We start from the raw sequence: 17,795 nt of genomic DNA, 5'->3' as shown, positions 1-17,795 counted from the left end.
TAAATAAATATAGCAACGTAACACAATTTTATGCATTACCGCTTGTCACTCCTTATAATAAACGTTCAGAGGTTTTTTAGGTTATTTATAACAAACCAGCACGGCCCCGCCCCCTCTGCATTATGTCATCAAAAAACGCTCGCAGAGGGCTGATTACTGACTCCTGAAGGACCCAGAGAGTTTGTCGCGAACAGTGTTAGATCCATTAGGCAATGCCATATGGTTATCTACGACGTGTTGGGGAATATTTTAAAGCTTGTATAATGCAAAGAACATTTTTTTTAATTGCTCTCTTGTTAATATATTACTAGATTTATTTTTTCCTGCACTTTTTAACATTGATAAATGAAACTCATCTTTTCTCTACAGGCAAGTGCCCTGGCTTCGAAATGTCTGCCAGCACACGCTGTTTGAACTGTGATCTGTCCACATGTATGGTTGGAGCTGCGTAACATTGAGCTTCTACGTTCATGTTGAACATAATGCTAATGCAGCCGAAAACAGACTTGTTTTTAATTTTATTTTGCTGGGTTTGACTTAGCTAGTGGTCTCGTGGCGTTTGATTTGACTGATCTTCCATTCATGTTCTTCAGTATCTCAATTCTCATTTTATTTTATAGCACCGTAGCGTTAATGCTTCAGGTTAATTAAAAAACCAAACAAAACAAAAGATCATGCAACAAAGCGGTACTCGCTATCTCATCTTTTTTCAGTACATCGGGTCCAAATACAGGTCAGTTAGCCAGCATATGTATTCCGTGTTAACGCTGGCGTGAAATTGGTACAATTCCACCACTCAGTTCGTATTCATATGTATGGTATGTTGTACACTCCCTCCAGTGGTGTGATGAAGGCTCCGTCCCACCAGCCAGTGGAGGGTGTCCAGAATTACTTGGAGGTTAGATTCAAACTTTCCCTTTAAGACACGTCGAAGATGCAGACTGGCCCACATTTATCTTAACCGAGAAAGTCGGATGTTGCTGTTTCGTGTCTGAACGTTTCTCTGCACGTATAATGACTAAATGAATCGCTCTCCCGTGCCGTTGTGCATAAATGCAAAATTCCATTGACATGAAAAACTCTTTTATGGTCACGTATGTATGGTACTTTTCCTGTTGGCATGGGTGTAGATATCTTTTATGTGGTGTCTTAGATTGTCTTCAAGTCTCTGTGAGAGTGCTGTGGGACAGAAATGCTGGCCTTGTTGTTACCACCTCAAAGCTGAGACTAAACTCCAACACCAAATGTTTTTGCCTGTAAGAACACTACCAAAACCAGCACCAAATGAGGTCTGTGGAGCTATACCACATGAATGCAGAATGCTCTCACCCATATTGAAAGAAGATGGTTACACAGTATCTTATTTGCTCAGTTAATTCTGTTTAAACATAAAAGCATTTAAAAAGGTAATCTTAAGAACTTTCAGGCTAGCAAAGGAGAATGATATCTCAGTGCATGTCTCCTTGGCTGTAGTTATTTACCCTAGCAACTTGTGGATGTCCACATTAAAGGAAAACACATTATTTTGTGTTAAATGCCTGCACGACACAAGCCGTATCTGCTCAGTCGTGCAGATGAGAGAGATCATATGTGGACAGTTATATATAACCACTATGGCAGATACAAGATCATTTTGTTTAGATTTCATATAGCCATTAGCTCAAAATAAGACCCAATTACCCTTCTGCCTCTACATTCTGTGCATTCACATATAAACCACATATGCTAAGGTGCAGTTTGATTGCCTTTGATTTGCAAATTTTGCTGTTCATGGTTAATTTGTCTCTATTTTTCTAATGTGCATTTCCAGTGGCTTTTAGCATTGTTGTTGGGCAGTATGCAATCGCTTCAGAGGACCTTCATCAACTGGGCAAGCAAAGTGCACATTACTAATTAGTATTAATTCAGAAGTACTTTGCTTTCCCAGCTGATGAAGGACCTCTGTCCAAAATGGCCTGGTTTTCCTGAATCTTGAGTGTCAAACACATCTTTCACTATATACTTTAGAGAAAATACAGATTTGTTGGGGTCATTGAGCCCAAGGCAGCCTTCATAGTTCCCATGTGTAAGATGAATTTAGTCGTTTACGCTTCTGGAAAATTCCCCTGTTTGTGTTGTTTTCTCCCCATTAGAATGCAGTGGGAAAGCTGAAGCCTCTGAATGGACCGTCGGTGTCTATTTCCAGTCGAACCGACACGGGTGTGCATGCGCTATCCAACTCTGCACATCTAGACATTGTGCGGAAGGAAGGCAAGCCTCCTTTCACGGAACAACTACTGATAGATGCCTTAAACTTCCATTTACAGCCAGAACCCATCAGGTGAGAACTCAACCGAGCCATTGGCTACAATGGCTATTTTAAGATTGATGAGTTTGTAAGGAATTTAATTTGAACTTGCTAAAACATGGAGCCTGCTATTGCAATGAAATTAATTTTCCATCTATGCTGAGCCTAGTTTTTTTTTTTTTATCGGAGAAGACCACAGCATTGAGCGATTTATTCTTGTCTTGAACCAACCGTCCTGAAGTAACTATTAGGTATGCTGGAACAGGCTATGCACTAAAATGTGGTGCATTTCTGAACCAGGTTCAGCTCATCATATGATCATCAAGACCAAGGTCAAGTTTGATTGGTTGGCTAAGAATGAAGATCATGTTAAATCAGAGCCCTCAACTCCAGGACTTGGCAGCTCTGGAATACTGTCAGCAGATATTATGAGATCAAAAATATCAACTACATTGCTAATATATCATGTATTAGAATATTCCTTTAATTCTAGGACATGATAATATGCTGTTTCAAGTCTGGTGTCCCTTTTTTATTATATATCTCAAATGAAAAATGTGTTGTTCAGTCCAACGTCTGTTACTTAGATCTTTCTCTGGTGGTGAATGTGTGACTCAATAGCTGAAACGTTTTCCATATGCAGATGGAAGAGGGTTATGTGGTGTCACTAATTGTGAGTTTTTCATGTCAGGTTTTCTCTCTCCAACTTTCTCTGCGCCCCCTCACTCTCTCTTTAGACGCTGATCGGATCGTCTCCAGCTCCTAAAAATATGTCAGTTGTCAGGCAGTGTTAAGATTAGAGGGTATATTTATGTGGTCAGTTCTTGGGAAGCAAAGTTGGAATGTTTTGGGCAGAACTTCTTGTAATGAATTGTTGGTATTACTGCACTGGTGAAACCATTCTGCATTTTTTACATGCCTAAAGACATTCCATCTGAAGGGATATATTCCTTCAAAAGCCTATTAGTTAGATATGGTAAATATAAGAATATGCTGCTTCAGTAAAGTTTACCTATATGGATCAGTTTCATTGTTATCACGGACCCGTGTGAGACAGGAGTTTGGTTCTTCAGCAGGAATAAGAGTTTCAGAAGATGAGTTAGAAGCAGGGGAGTGTTAGGATGTGATCAAATTACATATTACAGCCATCATGACCTTTACAGCCTCAGAGATGATCATTAGCGGTCCTTGGTTCTAAAATGAGATTTATACTTAATTGACATCTTTCAAGTCAGGGAAGAACATTTCTTAAAAGTATACTGGATAAAATGAATCCATTCTTCAGTAGCACATTGCCTGGTTAACTAAAATTCTTCAAAACTGTCTTAATGGGTAGGAGCCACATTAAATGACCAACTCTATGTAGGTGGCCCCTTTAGTTCTGTGGTGGTGAAAGAGGATACAGGTAAACGCGCATGTTGTTGCACTTATGGTTTGTTTCGAGGAAGTCCCCGTTTTTGACTGGTTGTGTCAACATTTACAGCCTCAAGATGGTATAAACATGGGCACTGTCATAGTAGCAGATGCACACATCAGGTAAATGAACCAAAGGTAACAAACCTTTGGTGTAGATTATGCGTTGATGAAAGCACTGTCAAGCAGGTGGGTGTAGTGTCAGCATGCAGTGTAGCTGCTGAGCATTTCAGTTTGTATATACACGTTCAGACTGTCATTGCATCCAATAGACTCTCCTCAGTGGAATCTACAGAGAGGGTAACGTCAGCCATTCTGTGACAGTCCCCTTTTCTCTTATGCCATAAACGGGTTTTTGTGGGGGGGGGTCTAATGGGAGGGTGATAGACAGGTCCTTTCCCAAGGCCTCATGGGATTGCACTGTATAACTGTTTAATGTAGAGTGACGGCTATTGTGTTAGTCTGTAAAAGGCCCTTGGGCTCTCAAAGGGCTGGACGCCCAACATATGTTAGTGTAGAGAATACTAATGATGATGACCACCAGCAGTGTAGCTGACTGCAATTGTGGTCAACATGTTATATATGTTGTGTTGTATATGTATGGGTTTGTATATTATCTGTAATGTACAGACCATTGTTATAGTCATTTAAAATATATGCTGCGCATATCGACATATAGTTTTTCATGAAAAATTATACCAAAACTGAGACATACCTCATGGCCAAGATACTAAAAAGACCAGACCAGCAGGAGAAGCAATCCCAGTCCTACAGTTTAGTTCCAGATATACATGGTTCAAGTGCTGCAGGACCCTGATCAACTGGGTTGAATGTGTTAGATTATTCCTCTTAAGCAGCGTTGGGATCCATTGTTTAATGGTCAGTTGAATAAATCGTCTAAAGAGCTCTAATTAATAATTGAATAGATGTGGCTATCAGTCACCATTATCTTTTCATCTAGAACTCCGAGCACGTTTGTCTATATTGAACAGGGTCTGTCTGCCAATCAATAACGCCTCCTACCATAAAGAGACGCCATCGTTCTTGTGACGCACACTTTGAAAAATCCATTAGCCCCATGCTGGAAGCGCACATTAAAACCTTGATTTCACCAGCCTTCAGTTATTAGACATTTAAGTCTAAATGTTTCATACAGTTTAATGCTTCAAAATGAACCTTAGTTGAAACAATTTTATCAGGAATGCTGGCTTCAAAAGTAATTACGTTTTGAGTGTTTCTTAGAAATCGGAGACCGGTATTATTAAAAAGCCACAGCATCCTGCATTATAATGTAAAAGTGCAATTGTGCATTTGTTCCCTGGTTAACAGAATCACGAGAGCTTACCGTGTGCGGGGAGACTTCCACGCACGCTATCGTGCCGTGTCAAGAACCTACATCTACCGCTTGGCCACAGGGGTTCAACATCACACGGAGCTACCCGTAACGGAGAAGGATTTATGCTGGGCGTTAGGAAACACGTGAGTAGTAGGTCCTGTTGCTCCTCTATGGGTCTCTGCTGAAGCTCCAGCCTACGTGTTTGAGTCCAGGTCCCTACAGAGAGAGCAGCAGACCGTCTCTGCCATCAAAAGAACTGTACATGAATTATTAACCCAGACAATCAATGGGTGACCGGGGGAGGGGGGCTATCGAGAGCTGTCCTGAGGAAGGTGACCATGTGGCTCTGGAGGCGGGCATGCTCAGGGGACGCATTTTTGTGGAGTGTGTCTGGGCAAAAGCTGGAGCCTGACACCTGGTCTCCCGAGACGATGCGTGCATGTTTAACGCAGCTTTTCTCTTCCACGCTCACTTTTTGGGAGAAAGTAGGGCAGGATGAGCTGCAGGCCGTTGGTTATGCAAGAACCCCCCCCCCGCCCCACACACACACACACTCGCTCTCTGGATGTCTCCCACACACACACTCCCTCCCCTGTTCTCATTCATAATCACCCATGTTCTCGATGTGACTCTGAGAAGACTCTGCTTTTATTTCACTCCTTGACTCCTGGCTTTCTTTATCTGATCCGACTGACTTAATAGCATTTGAATCCTTCCTTTGATGAAACACCAGTGAAACGCATTTTTAGCCTAATGCAATTAAAACCAACACTGCAAATAATTACAGACCAAGGGTGGCTTTTTTTTTTCTTTTTTTCCTTATTCCCCACGCCGCTCCTCTGTCTTGCCCTCCCAACAGGGAGCTGAACGCGGATGCCATGCGGGAGGCCGGCGCCATGCTGTCGGGCACGCACGATTTCAGTACCTTCCGCGCCATGAGCACCGATGCCCCCTACAGGAACCCTGTGAAGACGCTGGAACTGGTGCAGGTGCAGCCAGGCCTCTCGTTCAGCCAGCGGCACTTCCACAGGTACGCACGGGAACGAACGCATGCGGAGCTTGAAAGCCCCTGCGTCAGGAATGGTGCGGATCAAAATAGGAGAGCATTCTGGTTTGTGCACAGATGTGCTCATATGATGCACCAGAATCTAGATCTAAATGAAATGAGTGAAATATTTGATTCCATTAGCTGATTCCATTAAAAGCCTGGCCTTTTTATCTGGGAGTCGTACCACTGCAGGGGTAAACCAAGGTGTATTAACAGGGACTTAAAGGGCACTGTTGCAGTAAGAGCTGCTCTATGGGGGTTACAGCATATGGTCCTGAAAGTTCACTCCAAAGCTCCACTGCCAAATACCCTTTCACCCTGTCAAGTTTTAAGAACAAAAACATGTTCCACTGTATTATGGCAGCAGATGACTAGATGGGAGGCAGCAAGCCAGCTCTCTTTGGGAAATCTCTACACTGGTCTTTTCAAACTCTGCTTGAGATCAGTTGAATACCCCTTTGTTTAAAACAGTGTGTAACATGTCGAAAATATCAGCTGCTATTCTCAAAGTTATTGGGTCACATTTTTAGTATCAGTTATCGGTATGTTTTCTCCAAAGTTGTGTATGATGTAAAATTAGTGCAGGGCTGACTCATACAGCACTGGCAGTCTGTTGACAGTGACATTTTGGGAGACAGTATTTGAAGACTGTTGCTAGGTAACAGGTACCGAGCAGGAGAGCGATGCTGTACGCATTTGGGCTCGGCCGGTGTGGGGGGAGGTGGGACTGGAGATGAGCCAGCACATGTGGGAAAATTCTCAAAAAAATTATCTTGTTTTTATGGATGGGGTCGCATCTTTTGAACAGAGGGCTTAATATTTTCATTTCATATTTGAGTAAAATATGACTATTGAAACTAACCCTTGAGCAGTTGTTTAAACATCTTTGCAGATGTCATTAGGAAGTGATTGGCTTATATGTTGAACACGGAGGCACAACAGGAAACGTTTTTGGTGGCTTGATTAGGGTCATTTATGAGCCTTTTCACATGAGACTGCTGTGAGATGCTGAGATCATCTGCTTTTATTTAACGCTAACGTGGCGTAGAATCGACCGCTCACAGGACCCACAGAACATGAAACTTGCAAGTAGCTGAACCACAATGTTCTCCACAAACATAAAAATCTCATCAAGTAGTCAGTGATTCACTTGCAAGCGATATTTAGCACCCCTTCCTACATATTAGTGGTTTACTCTTACTCTGTTACGAGTTGTTCTCGAGACGTTTGTTGAGCTCTTGTACGCGAGCTGTCTTATCCCGTAGCCTCCGCATGTGACCAGGCTCGTAGGAACGTTGCAGGGCGAGGCTGGAAAGGATGTAGGCAGTGCTGGTGAATACCTGAAAGCAAGCAGGTTTGTGTGGCTTCCTTCAGTTGTTCCCAAATTACACGGAGCAGTGCATGTAACTGGAGACACGACTGCTCAAGTGATTCTACAGGACCGGTTGGCTCTGCTGCTGTAAAAGTTAGCAGTATCCTGCAGCGATTAGGGAAACCATAGTGTTGACACATTTAATGACACACATTTCTTATGTTTTCAGTTTCATATATAGTACAGAGACTGCTCGTTGTTGAAATAAAAGCAAATTAAAATTGATATGTTTATCAGCCTTCTCAGAGCCTGATGTAATATTGGGTCTGTGTTTATTGCCATAGCTGGTATAGAGGGTATTCTTTCTCAATCAGTATATCAGGTTCATTTGTGTCTTTCACTGTGTCCTTGTTCACACAATGCCAACAGTAGATTATTAGCTAGATTGGTTTAATCTGTGGAGATGAAGTGGGATATGCAGGACTCCTCTGTTTATTCTCACTGCCAGGCAGCTGTTTGTGCTACAACACCCTCCTGTTTTGAAGTGCATCGACTGCAGATTTATGAAATACATCTAATTAAGAAATTTGCACTATTAAAGGACTATTTTTGGTTCTACACTTCACTGGTTAAAAGGGCAATTCCAATTTGTTTTGCAAATTAACTGAAGTTAAGACTTAAATAGTCCAGATCCAGTCCAGCTAATGTTTTAATGCCTGTTGGGTCATTTCGTGTAAGTATGATCAGTTAAGACAGATGCTATTTTTAGTTTTTTATCAGAGCACAAAAGGCACACAGGTACCCTGGCATGTTGCTAGTTAACACTAGAGATAAAATGAGATTAAAATGATTTAATGTTGCCCTTTCGTCTGTTTTGTGTTCTTTTTCAGAGACCTTCAGTTTTGGGAGCTCACTTTTAAAAGTAGGTCCTTTTTATACAAACAAGTAAGTGCTCGCGACTAAGCACTTGCATCAGTTCTGCAGTGTGTTTTGCGCCTCCTTGTGTTCAGTGTGATACATTTTAACATGTCGATACCTAGACCAGGCTCGTGTATCGTACACGTGTTGCACACGTGTAGGTAAAACTTCCTGTAGTGATGTGGACTTGCTGTCATCACATACCTGACCTCTAATTCCTGCTAAACTACTTTTTAACATAACACGGGTCCAGAAATCAGACTCCTACTGTTTTTCTGTTTTCCTTTGTTTGTTTTTAAGTACGAGTCTAAATACCAGTGGGAAGTCACTCTGGGGAAACTTTTGGCTTAGGTACGAAGGATGACTGGGGCGTTGGTTGCAGTTGGCCGGGGTAAACTGTCAATCAGTCAGCTGCAGGAGCTGTTGGACATTCGTGACTCTAAGGCCTACCCACAGAACACAGCAGCGCCGCCCTGCGGCCTCTTCCTGACCGACGTGGAGTACGATGACGCCGGTAAGACGCGGTCCCTCCCTGCACATGTCGACTCAGCAATCCTTCAGTGGTTTCATTCATATTCACTTTTTCCTGCACAGATCTGATGTCGTAAAGCTAAATAACAGAACCTGACTGGGAAGCAAACCCATGCAAACAGGAACATGTAAACATGTCTGGGGATGGTCAAATACCTTTGACCCTTTACTACTTACTTATGATTAAATGTATATCATAGTAAATGTCAGGCAGTCACTTAATTACAGAGACTTGTATATTCCTGCATATTAAAAAAAGTCACTTGCTAAAAGATGAGTATTTGAGTTTTATTCTAACATATCATTCAGACATGTCACCACACACAATCCTGTGTTACTGTATTCCTCTGAACTGGTCACTATGTAACTGCTAACAGGAAGCATACAACATATAATTCATAATACATTCAGTGCAACAACCAGGCATCCGCTCTCCCACTCAAGACTGTTTTGTTTTGTTTTTGTGTGTGTGTGTGGTTGGTTTTTTGTCATTTAACATTCAGCTGAGGTCAGGTCGAACTTGGAAATAGGACGGCATTTTCATAATTAATAAGATTAATTGGCTAAAGATGCTTGGGTGTCTCTTGAAAGCCAATTGCAACTGCACCACCATGGCTAACGAGAGAGCTAAAATAATCTCAAAAGGTTTGAGCTGAAGAGACTTTGACCGCAACGGGAGGTCTCGCACTACAGGAAAACAACCTTCTCGGCCATAATCAGACAGACAGATCTCATCCTTGAAGTATAGACGCATGGAATCAGACCCTTTTTGTTGTTGTTGGGAGCGCTTTTGTATACTCCCCAAAAAAAGGCTCACAAGCTGCTTGTGTAAACACATCTGATCAGGAAAAACATTAAAAACCCTCATCAGATTTAAAACATTGAAGTGCAACATCCAAACAAAGATTACATGTAGGCAAAGGCTCATGGGAATGTTTTTCCAAATAGCAGCTAGTTTTACTAAGGGTTGACATGCCTGTCAAATTTTATTTGTTTAATTCTTTTTGGTAAAACTACTCAAATATTTTTAAAGGCAACATCAGAAAAGGACTCGGCTTGGACAAAGTAACAGCAACTTAATGAAAGCATAAGTTATCAATTATCACATTCAAGCATTTCTTCCCCATCAATAAAAATACAATTTAAAATGATGTAGGGCCTTGAGTGGAAAAAGAGAGGTTTGGGTGCCAAAAACAAACAATTTCACTGTTCTGGCTCCCTGGGAGTACGTGCGGCACACTGAGGGTTCAATCGCTGCCTGAAAGCCCATTTTTAACATCTAGAATCATTTTAAACGGTGACACCATAGCAAGGTAAGACAGCCATCCATATCTGCTTCATGTGAGCAAAGCCCAACTCCCACAACACCGGGGCAACGTCCGCCACACAATTATAGTTACCCTTTATTCTCCATTTTAACTGCACCATCAGTATAACTCTTCACTCTTTGTACTTCCTAATTCAAATCCAACATTGTTTCATGTACAGTTTCATACACAACTGACCTTGCCTCCATTTTTCATTAAGGGCAGTACCGGTAGTCTTTGGCTACTCAATAGCATGATGTTACACTTTTAACTTTGGCAACTGCATTTCTACGGGTTCAGGGCCAATGATAGCCATTATTACCATTAGCACTGACGTTCTTGAGGTATTAAATTTGAGCAATATAATCACAATAAAAACTTTACCATTTTAAGTCTCAACTACAACAGTAGTCTTCTCAAATGACTGTAGAGAGATCAGTACTTCAGCCCCTTATTTAGAGGGGCTCAGTTTCTAATGTAGTTGCATCCAGATCTCAAAATATAAAAGTACATAGTTAAAAATATTAAAATGTACATGTTTACAGAACCACTGGAGAGTGAACACTGCAGACTGTGGAGGTGGCCAATGCAACCACTTGCAAGTCCCTCCAATACCTGATAGAGTCCAATATACAAACAGCAGGGGGGGAACAAAAACACAACGTGAATAGACATTTTCTCCCTTAAATTTACCAGATGGCGTGACGACAATGAGCAACAAAAGACGTGCCCTCTACGAGAACCAACAACGCGCTGGCGTTCATCTCACACGCAACAGAGAGACTACACATATGGATTTTATTAAAGAAGTACAAAGAGTGAAACGGGCTCGTGTTAAAACCTGTAAAAATGCCGCCAGAGAAGCACCATCTCCACAGCTTCTGCAGATGTGCCCCGACGTGGCTCTGCGCTTATCCTACGCATTTAAACTTCTGCTGCACTGCGTTTTTGCAGTGAGGGAAGACGCGGCTTCCTTCTCCCTCAGTTGGCGATTTTCTCAATTTCGTCCAAATCGTCTGTGTCCAGCCTCTCGATTTTCTTATCTGTGCAGAAAGAGAAAGATTTCACCGTTTTAGTTTTTCCCAAAACCTTGAAACAGTGTAGGGGCGTGCACACAGTGCTTAGAATTGCCGTTATAGAACTAAATGGACAGAAACGATTACTGTTCATCCATATATTTATCTTGACAAATAAGCTCTGTAATAAAATGCACTTTCAACTAACCCACAAAGACACTTGAATCCAGTTTAACGTACCGAAATGGTCTTGAATGCGATTCAGTATGTTCATACTGAACTTGCTGTCCACCATATTGATCGCTAGGCCTCTCTTGCCAAATCGCCCCGTGCGTCCAATCCGGTGCAAGTACGTCTCATTGTCTGGGTTACCGTCTTTATCCACTGGCAAATCAAAATTTATAACCACAGAAACCTGCTCCACATCAATACCTGTTGACCAGATTCAAAACAAAATGGGTGCAAGTGTAAACATTGATGGCAGGATTAATCAAAATGCATTAATATTTGAAAAAATATATAGATATTTAAATAGGTTAGCAAATACCAAGCTACGTAAAGACTTAGAAAAACAACATGATCCATGTAACGTTACAGGGCAGGTGGTTTTCACCTCTGGCACAGACGTTTGTGGTGACCAGGACTTTTTCCTTGCCGTTGCGGAATCGGTCAATGACGGCGGCTCTTTGCTCTACCTGCATCTCTCCGCTAAGCAGCGCCACCTGGTGGCCCTCCTTGGACAGCTCTCCTGCCAGCCACCCTGCCGTTTTCCGGGTCTATGACCAAACAAAGGCAGACGTCGCATTTCACGTTTCTGCGCGGTTCGCTTTCAGTTCAGCCAGAGAAGAACGGACACCGTTCGGCCAAAGTTCTGACGGGGGGAGAGAGAGCGCCGTGATCTTACGTGGCAGAAGACCATGGCCTGTGCAATAGTGATAGCGCCGTAGATGTTGCACAGGGCTTGGAACTTCTCCTCCTTGCAGTTGCACACCACGTAGTACTGCTTGATGGTGTCGAGCGTCTCCTCCTCGCGCTTCAGTTTGATTACGTTGGGATCGGGGACGATGCGCTTGGCAAAGTTCCACACCGACTCCTCAAACGTGGCCGAGAACAGGAGCATCTGGCAGGATTTGGGCAACATCCTGAAGAAGGGGAGGCAGGACACAAACTAAGATTATGATAGAGATTATTGAAAAGAGTGTGAAACCATGAAATTACCCCAGGAGTAATTACAGAAAGGTAATCTTAAAACACCAACCTCTGAATCTCAAGGCAGTTGGAAACAAACAGCCTTCGCCACAATACAATTCCTACAATTTCTTATGGAGCACACTGTTGCCTACAGACCTCTGGATACGGAGGCTCTGGTCCAGGTGACCCTGTGTGGCAATCATCACATCCGCCTCATCCAGTACAAACACTTTGATCTTCTTGGGGTCGATGAACTTTAGCTTTTGACACCAGTCCAGGACAGTGCCAGGGGTGCCGATCACAATCTGCTCCTGGAGTTTCAGCCCTTTCTCCACTGGATGAAATCACACACCAACGTCAGCAAGACAATCAAATCACATGCAATCACCATGAGCAGCAATAGAGAATGCCAAATTTCCAAAATCATACAACACTATTTTTCACTATGACAACATGCCTACACAAGATCCAGTGAGTATGTCAGCAGATGTAGAACAGGAGAATTATTTCAGCAACATGAAAGTTTGCTATAATTATGACCAATAAGCAAGCTTACATTTGTTTCCTCTGATTGCATACATTAATTTGACTTCAGGATAAAATTGCCCCATCTGCTCGATGACCTTCCCGGTCTGGAGGGCAAGCTCATATGTGGGAGACACACACAGACACTGAGAGAGAGAGAGAGAGAGAGAGAGAGAGAGGGGGGGGGGGGGGGGGAAAATCACTTTTGCTTCAGGGCAGAGTAAACGTTAAGCATCTCATCTCCCCGGCCTGCGATATAAAGGAAGCAGGTGGCCATACCTGAGGCCATTTGTTGCTGGGATCCACGTGACTGAGCATGGCCAGGACGAAGGCTGCAGTTTTACCCGTGCCTGACTGAGACTGAGCTATCAGGTTCTGTGGGCTAAAGGAACCGCATCGTTAAAGTGCGTGTTGCCCATGCACTCATGCATGTCTCTGTTACAGACTGTGTGTACTAAATCCACTCTGTATCCCATGCTTGTAAAACCTCTCAAGAATCAAGCAGCACAACTGACAAAAACCAAAAAAAACAAAACAACCTCTGAACAATCTGCTCAATTAGTGGAGATTCATTTTCAAACCTACGGTTCAGCAAGCATCATGGGCAAAGCGTTTTCTTGGATTTTGGAGGGTCTGTTGAAGCCCATGGCATAAACTCCCTGAAGCAGCTGGGGTTTCCTGCAGAAAACAATGACATCAAAAATAACTTTTTTAAAGCATTATTAACCAAATGACCAAACATAAAAACAAGACATCTTATATTCCTATAGACTAGTAAATTCTGCCTTAAGACATTTAATTTTGATGTGATCACAAGGGTTAACTCACAGTCGCAGTTCCTCAAATGACTTGACAGAGTATAGCGGCGAGTTTGGATCTCTCTGCAGGACTTCTACTTGATTGGTAGTATTCACTAGATTGCTTCGTATCAATTTATTCAACAGCGACTGAGCTGCTTTGTCCTCTGCAATCCAAACAGCAGTGAGTCAAAAATACCCGCACACAAAATACACTAAAATGGAAAAAAAGTGTCAAGATGACAAAGTGGATTTAACAGAGAAATAAAAGCCCACCTTTGTCATCGTCCTCTGTTTTATCACCATCTCCCTCTCTTTTAGCACCTAATTAAAACCAAAATAATATTTTTAAACCTGGAATTTTTTTGATTTTTTTTTTTTATGGAAGCATACAACATATAAAACAATGCAGAAGAAAAATCAAAGATATAAAAGGAAAGTGTTTAATAAAATGCATAATAAAATCTTATTTTCACCATTTTCCTCTGATTTTGGTTTGCCTTCATTTTCATTTAACTGAAGGTTGCTTATCTGCAAAGAGGAAAAAGCCCTTTACTTATACATTAATAAGTATTTGCACATATCCAGATGGATGCTGGCATTCTTCAGGTGGCACTGATGATGGTGCATCACAACTGGAAGAGTGTCAGTTTCACGGGATTAATCTGTGGAGTAAAGCCAAGATACATCGAGTACCTAGATCATGTCCTGACTGCAGACCTACACCTTCAGCCAATGAAAAAAAAAAATCCTTCCCTCCTAATGAACGGCCGTTGTTTTTAATATCTTTCTCCAAATATATGGCTATTGTAAAATTATAATGGATAACTTAACAGTGAGGCTACGGATGCCTAAGAACAACAGACCACCAACAGCTACTCAAACGTAGAGGAGAAGTTAAGAGACGGGGGAGCCAGTTAGCCACTTAGCTTAGCCGGCCAGCAAGTTTGATATAAGCCAAGATAGCCAGCAGATGCTTTCAGTTTAGCTGGACAGAGCTCAGACTTAGCGAACTACTGGCATGGTGGAAAGCTCTTAAGTTTGTACGGGCCAGTTCTACATGGATTGGCTGTTTTATTAGTTCAGAAACACAGGCCCTGTTCTGGAGAAGCTTACCGACTCGGCCGCGGCCTCTTGTTCATCGACAGCTAGGGCCCAAGAGTCCGTCGCCATGTCCGCAACTTAAATAAAACCCTTCTGATTTAAAACACGTTTGCTGGAGTCTAACGGCTCGCGGTTAAACTCGGAAAGTTAGACAACGACTTAAATGTTTGTAAAAAGTACGTAAAAGAAACAATTTCGCACAATGGCGTGCGGCTGCCAGACTTCCAGAAGGTGTACTGCAATCACATATCCGGGCGGATACACAGTCACATTTATAAGTCGTTCCTATTAAAGACGGACTAGGGGTGGGGCAAGGATCCATGCTTTCAGCACCTAACTGCAATAGCATATAAATGCTTTTTGTTATAAAATAGCAAACGCATGCATTCATGAAAAGGATGAACTTCTCTGAGGATCTTTAAAACAAAACTAACTACAGGTTCCCAGCGCGGTAGGCACAGAACATAACAAAAGTTACGAAAGGCGACCTTTGACTAAGCGCTGCAATTTTTAAATAATTTTAACAAGTATTGCATATATACAAATGTTTATTCATATAATATAAAATATGTCCATTGTTAATTATTGAAATAAAACTATTTTTTTTCTTTTTTCTTTAAATAAACCATCTGTTGGAGTTGTTTCATGCATACAGCAAACTCGGAAGGTTTTCATTTTTGGTTGTCTGCTGATGTTTGTACGTGTGTAAATAATGAAAACCGTTGTAAATAATGACACCGTTGTCTACCCACACAGAAGAAATATAGTTTAGCCTCATAACAAGCTTTTAAAAAACATCAAATAAGTTTTATGCAACATGTTTTTAAAGAAACTGCATTTTTCTTCTTTTTTGTGCCTTGAAAAAAAAGACTGATTTCATCATCAGGTGTGTGAGTGTGTGATATCTGACTGTAAAGCGTCCTTGAGTTTAAGAAAGGCGCTGAATAAATGTAAATAATAATAATAATAATAATGATCATCATCATCATCATCAAAAAGTTCGTGCATGGCTTGATGTAGAATTTTAAAAGTGGACTATAGTTTGTGTATATTCATTGTACGTTCCTTTGTGTGCGATCATTAAAACACGTTAACCTTCCGAGTTTGTCGTTTACACCTACCGTTGTTTGCAGCTTTACAGTACTAGGCTCAGTTTGGACTGTCTAATCATTTGCAAACACGTTCTAATTAAATAGCATGTGAGATACGCAGGTATCTGACCGTATATAGAGGGCTTACGTTCAGTATTAACTTTACTAATGGTAGATAATAGCACTCCGCAAACAGACTGCTCAGTAGTCTTCATTTTACATTGTATGTAACTTATTATAGGCACGTTGTATGGCAGACATGACTTAGGAAGGTTATTGCCCTATATATGTTGAGCTGAGGTATCTAGATAAATATTTGTAGGCTGACAGTTTTTTAGAGTTTGGAAAATAAATATTGAAGACAACCGTAACCTCCCACTGACTGTGTTTTCAACTCTTTGTTTCTCTGCCGTCACTGAGTACACTCCTACACACAGATGATCCAAATCATAATATCAGATAAAGACAGACATATTTAACATACACAGTATTTTACATTGTGATATTTTTGTTGAACAAATGGTTTAAACTATCAAGATTGTTGATTTAAAAAAAACACGAGTGTTTTGAGCATTACAATACAGATTGATTCGTTATATGCAGTATAGGATGATCTAAACGGTTTTCAGGGATTTCAAAAGAAAAGTTGTTGAGACTCCATAATACTGGAAAGAATTAGCAAAAATGGGGCCGGAGAGGGAAATAATAAATTCAAAAAAGTTTGATGAGTGAAAAAATCCATTTTGCATTCAATATTTAGTGTATGGAATAAAATAGACTAATGCTAAATGAACAACAGAAACAAAATAAAACCTTGGAGTCAAAGTAAACAAGGCAACAGGCCCAGGAGACGAGGGACTACAAACAAGGGATAGGTGACCAAGGTGGCCATAACAGTGATTCCATTGTCATTTGGACAGATACCTGAAAATATTATGCATTAAATAAACAATACTTTTTAAACCTAAGGTGTTATTCAATAATAGTAAATGGTTGTCCATCAACACGGTTAGATGAGTGCAAATCAGTTTCTCATAGCCAAAATTAAGATGAAAAAGAATTTCCAATGGTGATTCTATAGTTTAGGCTAGATTTGATTAATATTTGGCAAACTTATTGCTCAGCATAGCATAAAATATTTTTGAGAAAAGGAAGCAGTTGCTATGCCATTAGTTCAGTTATAATAGACTACGTGAGGCTTAATTGTCTGTTAAATGTGAATCAAAAGGCTCATTCGATTAGCTAATTAGACTTCTATTTGACTAACTAATCTTAGCTAATTAGACATTGAGTTGACTAGTTACTCTAAACAGACTGAAATTAGTAGGGTGTTTTGCCAGTAGAAACTATGTTGGCAGTTATTTTATTCGTGGCTCAGATTAAATTGTTGTTTCCAGTGCATAAGGAATTTAGCAAGCAAATGCTTACAGTATGCGTGACTTAAGAGCTGTCCATCTGGTATATGAGTCCCTGACAGAAGCAATCGTTCTCCAGTAACCCACTGCTAATCCTGCCTTATACCTCTCTTAATAATGCATTCTGTCCTTTATAACACTGATAGATGATATTGCCTTGCTTTTTCCACTACTGAGGCCATTTTCTATAAATTATCATTAAAGAAGGTATTTAGTTAGGAGCACCATGGCTTGTTAGAGGATAATGTGTCCTGTGCAGTTCTTTTTTGACATGCGTCCTTTTGTTTCCAGCACAAGACACTTATTGCCAATGTCAGCATGTAGGACTAAAGCAGCGACCAGTGGTGGCCATCCATCTCAACTGATATCTTTCATCCAGAAGCTTCACTTAGACACTTAGCAGCCATGTAGTTGAAGGCCTGACAGAGACCCCATGTATTGTAAATACAAAGGGACCCCTCAGCGCATTCTGACAATGATATCCATGCAGCAGATTGTGATAGG

General features: G+C 41.2%; 2 protein-coding genes across 8 annotated transcripts; one reads left to right on the top strand and one right to left on the bottom strand.

Annotated features, from left to right (window-relative positions):
* Positions 1 to 187: 187 nt before the first annotated feature.
* pusl1 (pseudouridine synthase like 1) lies at positions 188 to 9,117 on the top strand. 6 transcript variants are annotated; one of them, XM_027023065.3, is made up of 8 exons: positions 412 to 733; positions 841 to 898; positions 2,133 to 2,320; positions 5,030 to 5,179; positions 5,896 to 6,066; positions 8,287 to 8,341; positions 8,666 to 8,828; positions 8,909 to 9,117. In XM_027023065.3, exons 1-8 carry the CDS (start codon positions 675 to 677, stop codon positions 8,920 to 8,922), a joined length of 858 nt encoding a protein of 285 aa, XP_026878866.2. In that variant the 5' UTR covers positions 412 to 674; the 3' UTR covers positions 8,923 to 9,117. The 6 variants fall into 6 exon arrangements, 5 of the variants coding, with proteins under 5 accessions (XP_081561861.1, XP_026878866.2, XP_026878868.2 ...); XM_081705735.1 differs by lacking the exons at positions 412 to 733; positions 841 to 898 and adding an exon at positions 188 to 369; XR_014119437.1 differs by lacking the exons at positions 412 to 733; positions 841 to 898 and adding an exon at positions 1,101 to 1,289 and having other exon boundaries at positions 8,287 to 8,318.
* Positions 9,118 to 9,119: 2 nt separating this feature from the next.
* Positions 9,120 to 15,034, bottom strand: ddx19b (DEAD-box helicase 19b). 2 transcript variants are annotated; one of them, XM_027023064.3, is made up of 12 exons: positions 14,798 to 15,034; positions 14,158 to 14,212; positions 13,958 to 14,005; positions 13,713 to 13,848; positions 13,470 to 13,562; positions 13,164 to 13,266; positions 12,916 to 13,030; positions 12,516 to 12,693; positions 12,073 to 12,310; positions 11,782 to 11,944; positions 11,409 to 11,600; positions 9,120 to 11,195 (listed from the first exon to the last, which is right to left on the bottom strand). In XM_027023064.3, the coding sequence occupies exons 1-12, from the start codon at positions 14,852 to 14,854 to the stop codon at positions 11,134 to 11,136; spliced, it is 1,440 nt and encodes a 479-aa protein (XP_026878865.2). In that variant the 5' UTR covers positions 14,855 to 15,034; the 3' UTR covers positions 9,120 to 11,133. The 2 variants fall into 2 exon arrangements, with proteins under 2 accessions (XP_026878865.2, XP_081561858.1); XM_081705732.1 differs by lacking the exons at positions 13,164 to 13,266; positions 13,713 to 13,848; positions 13,958 to 14,005; positions 14,158 to 14,212; positions 14,798 to 15,034.
* Positions 15,035 to 17,795: the final 2,761 nt, after the last annotated feature.

The sequence above is a fragment of the Electrophorus electricus genome, chromosome 22, assembly GCF_041902795.1.
Source record: "Electrophorus electricus isolate QZ-2024a chromosome 22, ASM4190279v1, whole genome shotgun sequence".
NCBI lineage: Eukaryota > Metazoa > Chordata > Actinopteri > Gymnotiformes > Gymnotidae > Electrophorus > Electrophorus electricus.
The sequence above is the reverse complement of the archived record's forward strand: the minus strand, read 5'-3'. Positions and strand labels throughout refer to the sequence as shown.